At 47.2% G+C, this 11,697-nt stretch overlaps 1 protein-coding gene across 1 annotated transcript; it reads left to right on the top strand.

Annotated features, from left to right (window-relative positions):
• The first annotated feature begins 3,478 nt into the window (after window positions 1-3,478).
• On the top strand, window positions 3,479-8,381 carry HCAR1 (hydroxycarboxylic acid receptor 1). The gene has a single exon (XM_070385598.1). It carries the CDS (start codon window positions 3,945-3,947, stop codon window positions 4,950-4,952), a length of 1,008 nt encoding a protein of 335 aa, XP_070241699.1. The 5' UTR covers window positions 3,479-3,944; the 3' UTR covers window positions 4,953-8,381.
• Window positions 8,382-11,697: the final 3,316 nt, after the last annotated feature.

Here is an 11,697-nt window from a genome sequence, read left to right as displayed (position 1 = left end):
AATAAACTGTGGAAAATTCTTCAAGAGATGGGAATACCAGACCACCTGACCTGCCTCTTGAGAATTCTGTATGTAGGTCAGGAAGCAACAGTTAAAACTGGACACTGAACAACAGACTGGTTCCAAATCAGGAAAGGAGTATGTCAAGGCTGTATACTGTCACCCTGTTTATTTAACTTCTATGCAGAGTACATCATGAGAAACGCTGGGCTGAATAAAGCACAAGCTGGAATCAAGATTGCCAGGAGAAATATCAGTAACATCAGATATGCAGATGACATCACCCTTATGGCAGAAAGCGAAGAACTAAAGAGCCTTTTGATCAAAGTGAAAGAGGAGAGTTAAAAGGTTGGCTTAAAGTTCAACATTCAGAAAATGAACATCATGGCATCCGGTCCCATCACTTCATGCCAAATAGATGGAGAAACAATGGAAACAGTGACAGACTTTATTTTGGGGCACTTCAAAATCACTGCAGATGGTGACGGCAGCCATGAAATTAAAAGACGCTTACTCCTTGGAAGGAAAGTTATGACCAACCTAGACAGCATATTAAAAAGCAGAGACTTACTTTGCTGACAATGGTCCGTCTAGTCAAAGCTATGGTTTTCCAGTAGTCATGTATGGATGTGAGAGCTGGACTGTAAAGAAAGCTGAGAGCTGAAGAATTGATGCTTTTAAACTGTGGTGTTGGAGAAGACTCTTGAGAGTCCCTGGACTGCAAGGAGTTCAATCAGTCCATCCTAAAGGAAATCAGTCCTGTATATTCATTGGAAGGACTGATGTTGAAGCTGAAACTCCAATACTTTGGCCACATGATGTGAAGAACTGACTCATTGGAAGATTCTGATGCTGGGAAAGATTGAAGGTGGGAGGAGAAGGGGACGACAGAGGATGAGATGGTTGGATGGCATGACTGATTCAATGGACATGAGTTTGAGTAAACTCCAGGAGTTGGTGACAGACAGGGAGGCCTGGCATGCTGCAGTCCATGTGGTCACAAAGAGTCAGACATGACTAAGCTGAACTGAAAGGATGTGGAAAAGAAGGATAAGTGTTAGGGCTTTCCCGGTGGCTCAGTGGTAAAGAACCTGCCTGGCAATACAGGAGACATGGGTTTGATCCCGGATCCAGGAAGTTTCTCACAAGCCTTGGAGCAACTAAGCCCATGTGTCACACATGTGTCACACGGAAGCCCACAACACTGAGTCTGTGCTCTAGAGCCTGGGAGCTGCCGCTTCTGAGCCCACAAGCTACGACTACTAGAGCTCCTCAACAAGAGAGAAGCGATGAGAGAAAACCTGCGTGCAGCCACAAAGACCCAGCACAGCCAAAAACCAAATAAACCAATAAAATTATTTTTAAAAAAAGAAAGGCAAGTATTAGTCATTTGGGAAAAGGGAAACAGTCATCTTCGTACTTATGAGAATCTCGATAGTCTCTGCTAACACAGAAGGAAGAATCTTTTCCATTTGTTGAAAAATCCAGCCTGACCATATCAAGGTGCTCAGGTTCACCCACCTCACCCTGGGGCATTCCAGCCTACATAGGTACCCCCTGCCAGTTAACTTCTTATAAAATCACAAAGTAGGAACTCGCTTGGTGGTCCAGTGATTAAGACTCCACGCTTTCTAATGCAGGGGGCCTGGGTTCAATCCCTGGTTGGGGAACTAAGATCCCACTTGCCACAAGGCGTGGTCAAAAAATAATAATAATAATCACAAAGATCCACAGAGTGTAACTGGCAGATACGTGCTCTCATGAAAAGTAGGAGCTAATCATCAGATCCTTCTTATAGGCCCTTCCTGCCAAGAACATGGACTTTACATTCAAGGACCTGTTGGTTAGTGAGGTTAGTGAGGGAGCTAAGTGTAGCTGTTTGGTGGATACACTTATTGATTAGAAGTTCGGAGACTAACAAGTAGGGTGTGGGGAGGAAAGTGAGAGGAGAATGACCTTGGAAAGCTGGTTTGGGAATCATCTGTGAAGGGCCTTGTAGACCAATCCGGGGAATGTGATCTTTAACCTGGAGCGTGCGTGCATGCTAAGTCGCTTCAGTCATATCCGACTCTTTGCGACCCCATGGACTGTAGCCCTCCAGGCTCCTTTGTCCATAGGATCCTCCAGGCAGGAATATTGGAGTGGCTTGCCATTTCTTCCTCCAGGGAATCTTCCCGACCCCAGGGATCGAACCTGCATCTCCTGTATTGAGAGGCAGATTCTTTACCACTGCGCCACCTGGGAAGGACAGAACTGGCAAACCTAGAGCAGAAGTGACGAACTCAAAATCCCACAGAGACCAGGCCTGTCGATGAGTGAAGCTGACCAGGTAAGTGCGGACGGAGACAAAATGGAGCATTCCTGCTGTGTCTTAAGGGTGAAGCTAGTCTCACATCCAGCAGATGGTCATCAGGTGGGATGGTTGGCCCAGTGTGGCCAGATCTTCCAGTTTCCCAGAGAGGCTGGAAATCCAGAGGTGGGTGTGTGTGTGTGTGTTTGGCCACACCTTATGGCATGTGGGATTTTAGTTCACTGACCAGGGATCAAACCTGGGCCCCTTGCAGTGGAAGTTTGGAGTCTTAACCACTAGACCACCCAGGAGGTCCCCACATGTATCCTTTCCACACACTCTCTCCCCTCACCCTTCCCTAAACTGAAAGCTGAAGGGTGGACAGATGATCTCTAAAGCCCAAAGGACAGGGAAGTTTATGAACCCACCTGCCAAAGCAGGAGACCCAGATTCAACCCCTGGGTTGGGAAGATCCCCTAGAGGAGGGCATGGCAACCTACTCCAGTATTCTTGCCTGGAGAAATCCTACAGACGGAGGAGCCTGGTGGACTACAGTCCATGGGGTTGCAAACAGTTGGACATGACTGAAGCGACTTAGCACACACAGGTCTTGGGAGCAGACTAACTTTACCCATGACCGTTTTGGAGATAAACTCCTTGACCAACTGCCGCCACCCATGGGCTGAACACATAAGTAAAATGAAAAACATACAGACCTTGGTGCTCCACTCTTTTAAGCAGGCGGATTTGAGAAACTCAGAGCCCAATCCTCTTTTGCTAACACCAGAGGGAGAACTCGGCTCCCAGAGAGGCTGTTTCATGAAGAGGGACATGAGAAGTGGCTTCAGATTCATTTCATGGTCTCAGTGGTGCAGCTGGTCACGGGGTCCAGGGAAGGATGCCCAGGGTAGGACGTGCCAGAGAAGGAGAGGAAGGGCGACTCACTTCAGAGAATTTTTCAAACAACCAAACAAGTGCTATTTTAGGGATTTTTTTTTCCCCTCCATAGATCCTTCTGATTTTGAAGTGCTGTATTTTTGGGTCTGGGTGCAGGAAGTGGCCCTGAGGAGCGGCAGAGCCAAGCCTCCCCTCTCTGGCACCGCCTGGGAGAGCCCCCACGGGATGAGGGTGAGGTTGGGGCAGTCAGGCAAAGGTTAGCGAGGAGAGACCCAGAACAGCTCCAGGAAATGTTTGTGTTTCTCCACTGGGGAGGGAGGAAAAACAAGCTTTTTTTTTTGTTTTTTGTGCCTTCTGGGTAGCCTCGCTTAATCCTCCAGCTAGGAGAGACTCTGAAGAGAAAGAGAGAGGCTGGAAAGAAAATTTCATTCTGGGGCAGGTCCCAACAACTCCTCTCCCGCATGGATTTCCTTGGACCAGCCAGCTGCTTTCCAGAAATGACAACTTGGTGAAGTCACCTGTGTTTCCAGGCCCTGGGGTGCTACAGGCTTCAGCTCTTGGGCCCGGAGGTGGGGGGTGGGGGCTGGAGATGGACCGCTTGTGATCCAGCCTCCACCGCAGTGCTGCATTTCCTGGCTGAAGTTTCTGTTCTCCGGGGGGCGCCTGCATCCACGTACATGTGCGGTACCTGCCTCCCACGGTGAAGAAGTTGGAAACGGCACAGCCCGGCACACGGAGCACTGGTCCTCTGTCCACCATGGCCAACAGGTCGTGCTGTCTCATCCAGGGGTACCACATGCCCGAGGTGATGCCGTCGCTGCTAATCCTCGCCTTTGTGCTTGGCATCCTGGGCAACGGCGTCGCCCTCTGTGGTTTCTGCTTTCACATGAAGACCTGGAAGCCGAGCACTATTTACCTGTTCAACTTGGCCGTGGCCGACTTCCTTCTGATGATCTGCCTGCCCTTTCGGACAGACTATTACCTCAGACAGAGGCAATGGGCGTTTGAGGATATTCCTTGTCGGGTGGTGCTCTTCATGCTGGCCATGAACAGGGCGGGGAGCATTGTCTTCCTCACAGTGGTGGCTGTGGACCGGTATTTTAAAGTGGTCCACCCCCACCACATGGTGAACACCATCTCCAACTGGACTGCGGTTGGCATTGTCTGTGTCCTTTGGACCCTGGTCATCTTGGGGACTCTGTATCTTCTGTTGGAGAACCATCTGTGTGTGCAAGAGAAGATCATAGCTTGTGAGAGCTTCATCATGGTATCGGCCAATGGCTGGCATGATGTCATGTTCCAGCTGGAGTTCTTTCTGCCCCTTGGCATCATCTTGTTCTGCTCCTTCAAGATCATTTGGAGCCTCAAGCAGAGGCAGCGTCTGGCCAGGCAGAGCCGGATGAAGAAGCCTGTTCGTTTCATCATGATGGTGGCAGTGGTGTTTATTGCCTGCTACCTGCCCAGCGCGTTGGCCAGACTGTATTTCCTCTGGACGGTGCCCTCCAGCGCCTGCAATCCATCTGTCCATGTGGCCCTCCACGTCACCCTCAGCTTCACCTACATAAACAGCATGCTGGACCCCCTGGTATATTATTTTTCAAGTCCCTCATTCCCCAAATTCTACACCAAGCTCAAAATCTGCAGTGTGAGACCTAGGTGTCCGGGATGCTTCAAGAGGCCAGAGGGGATGCCCACTTCCAACCTTTGTTGCAAGAGTTGCATCAGTGTTGCAAATAGCTTCCAAAGCCAGTCTGAGGGGCAGTGAGATCTCCAAATGTAACGGATGGCACCAGGACAGACAGACGGACAAAATCAAGGAGGATGGATTGGTGACTTAGAAATACTCCATGCTGAGGGGTGGGGAGCCTTGAAAATGCCATTCTTTATTAGCTGTATACGCCTCACTCTGTTGGATATGAAATGCGGATCACTATGCCTTTTTGGAAGGTTCCACTTGAGAAGTGAGTCAGTTGCATTTATATAGTTTGATTCTAATGACAGAGGCGTGTGTATGCATGTGTGTGTGCGTGTGTGTGTATGCGCACGCACGTGTGTGTGTGTGTGTGTGCATGTGTGTGTGTGTGTGTGTCGGGAAGAGCTTGGCCCCTGAGAAATTTTAAATGGCTCAGGTGAAATGTACTAATGTTTGAATCTGTCATTCTGTCATGTTCTCTCCCTGGGGGAGTCAGTGAATTTAATGACCCATCCTCTGATCTTAAATCCTTACTTTTCTTGGAAGATAGAAACTGGGGTAAGTCAATATTTTTATTTCAGGCAGAGGGAGGCTCTTTAGAGTGGGATGTCTTGGCCCCGAAGATTTTCATCTTCCTAGGGTCCCTCTACTTTTCTGACTTCTCAGGAGCCTAAGAAGAATGACAGCAAAAACAATATGCTGCCAGCGTTTTGGAGCTCCACGCTGTTCTGCAAGTATTTGCATTTCAAAGAAGGCACTGAAGGATATGTTTACCTGTCCTGATTTTTCCAGTGGAAGCTGGAAAAGTCCTGAAAAAGTCCTATTAGCCTTTGGGAAGTGCTGAGTCCAGCGAAATTGCTTTGGCTGCTTGTAATGTGACTATGAGTTTAAATTATTCACTCATTCGTTTTCTATATATTTACTGAATTAATATTCTGTGCCAGGTACTTTGCTAGTGTCCCTTTGACCTGGAGGGTCCTTAGTCAACTTGTGTGTTTTGGGGGAGGGGACAAACAGAGAAGTTAATGACCTTCACCCTTATGATAACTATAGTTTCTAGACCTGTTCTCTACAAACACCGCTGTTTTCCTTTTACTGTAGGATTCTATACAAACACCAAAGGGTGGGAAAGGTAGTAGGCCTTGTGTACATGAATTTCCCAATATGCCCATGGGGTCCTCAGAATGAGACGATTGTATGAAATGACATGCTGCTTCTGCCCTGGATTAGGGGGAGAGATGCCAAGCTGATCTCAGCTCCATTCTCAAGTCACAAAGCAGTGAAAACGTTCTTGGCTCCTCTCTTTACACGTTCTCAAATTCCCAGGGGATTCTCTCCAATTAAAACCCTTGCATGCATGCTAAGTCGCTTCAGTTGTGTCTGACTCTTTGTGACCCTATGGTCTGTAACTCACCTGGCTTCTCTGTCCATGGGGAGTCTCCAGGTAAGAATACTGGAGGGGGCTACCATGCCCTCCTCCAGGAGATCTTCCTGACCCAGGGATTGAATCTGTACCTCCTGTGGCTTGTGTATTGCAAGCAGACTCTTTTCCGCTGCGGAAGCCCATTAAGACCCTTCAGATCAGATCAGATCAGTCACTCAGTCGTGTCCGACTCTTTGCGACCCCATGAATCGCAGCACGCCAGGCCTCCTTGTCCATCACCAACTCCCGGAGTTCACTCAGACTCACGTCCATCGAGTCAGTGATGCCATCCAGCCATCTCATCCTCTGTCATCCCCTTCTCCTCCTGCCCCCAATCCCCCCCAGCATCAGAGTCTTTTCCAATGAATCAACTCTTCGCATGAGGTGGCCAAAGTACTGGAGTTTCAGCCTTAGCATCATTCCTTCCAAAGAAATCCCAGGGCTGATCTCCTTCAGAATGGACTGCTTGGATCTCCTTGCAGTCCAAGGGACTCTCAAGAGTCTTCTCCAACACCACAGTTCAAAAGCATCAATTCTTTGGCGCTCAGCCTTCTTCACAGTCCAACTCTCACATCCATACATGACCACAGGAAAAACCATAGCCTTGACTAGACGGACCTTTGTTGGCAAAGTAATGTCTCTGCTTTTTAATATGCTATCTAGGTTGGTCATAACTTTCCTTCCAAGGAGTAAGCGTCTTTTAATTTCATGGCTGCAGTCACCATCTGCAGTGATTTTGGAGCCCATAAAAATAAAATCTGACACTGTTTCCACTGTTTCCCCATCTATTTCCCATGAAGTGATGGGACCGGATGCCATAATCTTTGTTTTCTGAATGTTGATACCAGTGTTGCATTCTTTGGCCTCAAAACACCCATCTAGGCTGTCCCTGGCCTTCCCAGGTGGCGAACAGGTAAAGAATATGACTGCAATGCAGGAGACCCAGATTCCATCCCTGGGTCATGAAGACCTTGGAGAAGGAAATGGCAACCCACTCCAGTATTGCTGCTTGGGAAATCCCATGGACAGAAGCCTGGCGGGCTACGGTCCATGGGGTCACAAAGAGTTGGACATGACTAATTATGCACATATGTATATATATTGTTCCTATTAACTCATTTTTAAGGAGCACTGCACAGCCCAGAGATGGAAAATATGGGTTGTACAAAGTAGATCAATCTAAGTTCAAATGCCAGCTTAGCCACTTACTAGACGTGTTATCTGGGGGCAGATTTTATTTAACCACATTTAGCTTTAATTTCCTCATCTGTCAAACAGGGGTAACAATAACATTGACATCAGAAGGTCTTTGGTGGACTCCATTGGTGGCTTAGTGGTATTGGTAAAGAATCTGCCTGCTAATGCAGGGCACATGGGTTCGATCCCTGATCTGGGAAGATCCCACATGCCATGGAGCAGCTAAGCCCGCACACCGCAACTACTGAGCCTGTGCGCTGCAACTACTGAGGCCTGTGTGCCTACAGCCTGTGCTTCACAACAAGAGAAGCCCCTGCGATGAGAAGCCTGTGCACCACAAGGAAGAGGAGCCTCTGCTCGCTGCAACTAGACAAACCCTGAGCAAAGCAACCAAGACCCGGTGCAGACAAATAAAAGATGGTTAAAAGGAAAAAAGAAGGTCGTTGGGTGAATTCACTGAATGCAAGATCCTGAAGCACAGGCACTTTGTTTACTCGTAAATCCTTGGAGTCTAGAAGTGTGAATGCACACCGTAGGTGCTCAGTAAGTTGAATGAATGAGGAAGTGTATGTAAAGCATTAAGTGCATTGCCTGGCAGTCATGCTCAATGTTCTGATGTATTATGTCAACACACTTTACACATAAAGAAACCGAGGCACAGAAGCAATTTCCCCTGGCATTCAAAGCCCGTAAGGAGCTACTCTGCTGTCACTCTGTTAGTTCCCATGCTTCCAGGGCAGAAGTGAAAGCAAGGATTCTTATCAGCTTCAACGAACTCTAGACAGAAATCTGTGAAAAACCTGCACTTCTGCTTTAAAGTCTATTCTTAGTTCACTCTTTCCTGGGCTGCCCCCCTGTTGCTCCATCTTAATAAAAACAGATTCTAAAACAAAGCCTGTATCCTGTGTGTCATCCTATATCAAAAGAGTCATGAGACTTTACCCTCCAAGAGAAAAAAAAGTCCAAAAAATCCAGGAGCTCATGGTAGGCTGAAAGTGTTAGTCGCTCAGTTGTGTTTATCCAACTCTTTCAGACTCCATGGACTGGAGTCCACCAGGCTTCTCTGGCCGTGAGATTTTCCAGGCGAGAATTTCCAGGAGTGGGTAGCCCTTCCCTTCTCCAGGGGATCTTCCTGACCCAGGGATAGAACCTGGGTCTCCTGCATTGCAGGCAGATTCTTTCCCATCTGAGCCACCAGGGAAGCCCTGGTAGGCTGAGGTTCTCATTAAAAAACAGCAAGAACAAACCGAAAGAAAGATCCAGACCCCAACCACAGTCTTGATTCTGATTTTGCTTCTTTCAAATTCACAGGATGTGGTGCAACATAAATGTTATCAGGAAGCCTTCTTCAGAAATTGTAAGGAACTGATGTATAGCTTTGTTGATGAAACTTTGTTTAAACTACCTGGAATAGGGAAATGTCATTGATGTAGAAGAAAATGTTGTCTCCTTTGACTCAGGGTCTTTCAGGAAAAGTCACATTAAAGTGAGAAGGGATAGTAAACCATTATTGTTCACAAATTCTATGGAAAAAATAAGAAGTACCTTTTATTGGTGCTGACTATGAAAATATAGATTCTGGACTACTCTCAGGATGGGTTTCCTTACCCTTTCCTACAACTGCCATGGTTAGGATGGTGTCTGAGGTCACCAGAGTGCAGGGGCTGCTGGTGGGATTAGAACTCTGAGGTGGGAGGTGGACACACTGTGACACACACTCTCAGCTTGCTGCCTCCTGGGCCTTCTCATTCGCAGTTTTCCAATATGACGCCATACCCCACGGTCTCAGTGAGTTCATAAATGGCCTCAGGATTAGCTATCTCATTTGAAAGACCAGTGCAAAGAGAAAATGCAAGGTCCCTCATTCAAAAAGCATAAAGCATTTCAAGATAGTGACAGCAAGGCATAAACTAAACACAGAACCCTTCTGAACTCATCCATGAAGCTGGAGCCCTACATTTTCAAAACTAATTAATTGATTGAGTGAGTTTTGGCAGTGTACTGGCTTAGTAGTTGGCACACAGGCTTAGCTGACATGGGTGGGATCTTCCCGGACTGGGGATTGAATCCATGTCCCCCTGCATTGGCAGGATTTTTAACCACTGGACCACCAGGGAAGTCTGCTGCTGCTGCTAAGTCGCTTCAGTCGTGTCAACCCCATAGATGGCAGCCCATCAGGCTCCTCTGTCCCTGGGGTTCTCCAGGCAAGAATACTGGAGTGGGTTGCCATTTCCTTCTCCAAGGGAAGTCTGGGGCCCTACATTTTATATAGACAGAGTTTGTGATGGAGCAGCATAAACAGATGGGCTCAGAGATGGGCTTACTCTGTATTCAGCTTCCAGTGATGATATGGTTTCATTCATTCATTCCCTCTTTCAAGGAACATTCATTAGGTACCAGCTCTGTACCAGGCACAGTGAAAACCCAAGTGAAAAACATAGCCCTCACCCCTGGGTTCCAATGTAGAAACCAAGGAAAAACTAAATTTACCATTCAGGGTAACTGCAGTGAAACTGGTAAACTTGGGGTTCTACAGGAGAAGCCAGGGGCCCTTAATCCTGGTTGAGGGAACTGCAGGAAAATCAATGGGACCGGAACGGAAAGTCTAGGCTGGGCCACGACAACCTGATAAGAGGGGAAGCTGTGAGATCCACCTGGGTGAGAAGGGTCTGTTCACAATCTGTCCTGACAGAAGAGTCATGAGTAGACTTGCAGATCTCTTTCTTTTTAGACAAAAATTCAATGTATTTCATTACAGAAGCATGTTATGTTTTCATTCAGAAATCAAGGAACACACAGATATATAAAGTAAGAAGTAAAGGTCTTCCTTTCTTTCCTCTTAATCTGATTTCTAGAGGTGGTGACTTTTAACATTTGGAATACAAACATACTTGCACAAAGGTAATGAATCTTTCATCTTGTTAAAGGAAGATAGAAAGATAGAGTTTTGCAAGATATTTTATCATGGACAGTTTCCTACATCAGTGTGCGCATGCTCAGTCGTGCCTGACTCTGTGACCCTATGGACTATAGCCTGCCAGGTTCCTCTGTCCATGGGATTTCCCAGGCAAGAATAACGGAGTGGGTTGCCATGCCCTTCTCCAGGGGATCTTCCCAGCCTAGGGTGCCATGCCCTCCTCCAGGGAATCTTCCTGACTCAGGGATCGAACCCAGGTTTCCTGCATCTTCTGCATTGGCAGGCAGGTTCTTCACCACTGAGCCACCTGGGAAGCCCTTCCTGTCAGAATAGAGATCAATTTCCTTTTTGAAATTATATCTTATTGTGTAAATGAGCCACATGTAGTTTATTCAACTAAGAGACATTTATTTCTAATTTTCCTCTATTGTCAGGATGCTATGGTGAACATACTGAATGATTTATCTTTGGTTTGTGTCAAAGACTTTGGAAGATAGATTCTTAGACATGGAATTGCTGAGTCAAAGGCACACTGGGTGAGGTCGAGTGCACAGTGGCTGAGAGGAGAACCCTTGGAGTTACATCTTGTGCGTTCCAATCTTATCTCCTTTTTTTACTAGCTGTGTGACCTTGAGAAAATTACTTAACCTCTCACTGCTTTATTTTCCTTGTCTGTAAAAGAATAGTACCTATGTATACTACCTATCTCTTAAAGCTGTTCTGAGCACTAAATGAGTTTAGCTGTATAAAGCCCCTACAATAGTAACCAACATTCAGTTCAGTTCAGTTGCTCAGTCGTGTCCGACTCTTTGCGACCCCATGGACTGCAGCATGCCAGACCTCCCTGTCCATCACCAGCTCCCGGAGCTTGCTCAAACTCATGTCCATTGATTGGTGATACCATCCAACCATCTCATCCTCTGTCGTCCCCTTCTCCTCCTGCCCTCAATCTTTCCCAGCATCAGGATCTTTTCCAATGAGTTAGTTCTTCTCATCAGGTGGCCAAAGTATTGGAGTTTCAGCTTCAGCATCAGTCCTTCCAATGAATATTGAGGGCTGACTTCCTTTAGGATGGACTGGTTGGATCTCCTTACAGTCTAAGGGACTCTCAAGAGTCTTCTCCAATCAGATCAGATCAGCTCAGTCGCTCAGTCGTGTCCAACTCTTTGCGACCCCATGAATCGCAGCACGCCAGGCCTCCCTGTCCATCACCAACTCCCGGAGTTCACTCATACTCACGTTCTTTGAATCAGTGATGCCATCCAGCCATCTCATCCTCT

The sequence above is a fragment of the Bos mutus genome, chromosome 17 (assembly GCF_027580195.1).
Source record: "Bos mutus isolate GX-2022 chromosome 17, NWIPB_WYAK_1.1, whole genome shotgun sequence".
Lineage (NCBI taxonomy): Eukaryota > Metazoa > Chordata > Mammalia > Artiodactyla > Bovidae > Bos > Bos mutus.
The sequence above is the reverse complement of the archived record's forward strand: the minus strand, read 5'-3'. Positions and strand labels throughout refer to the sequence as shown.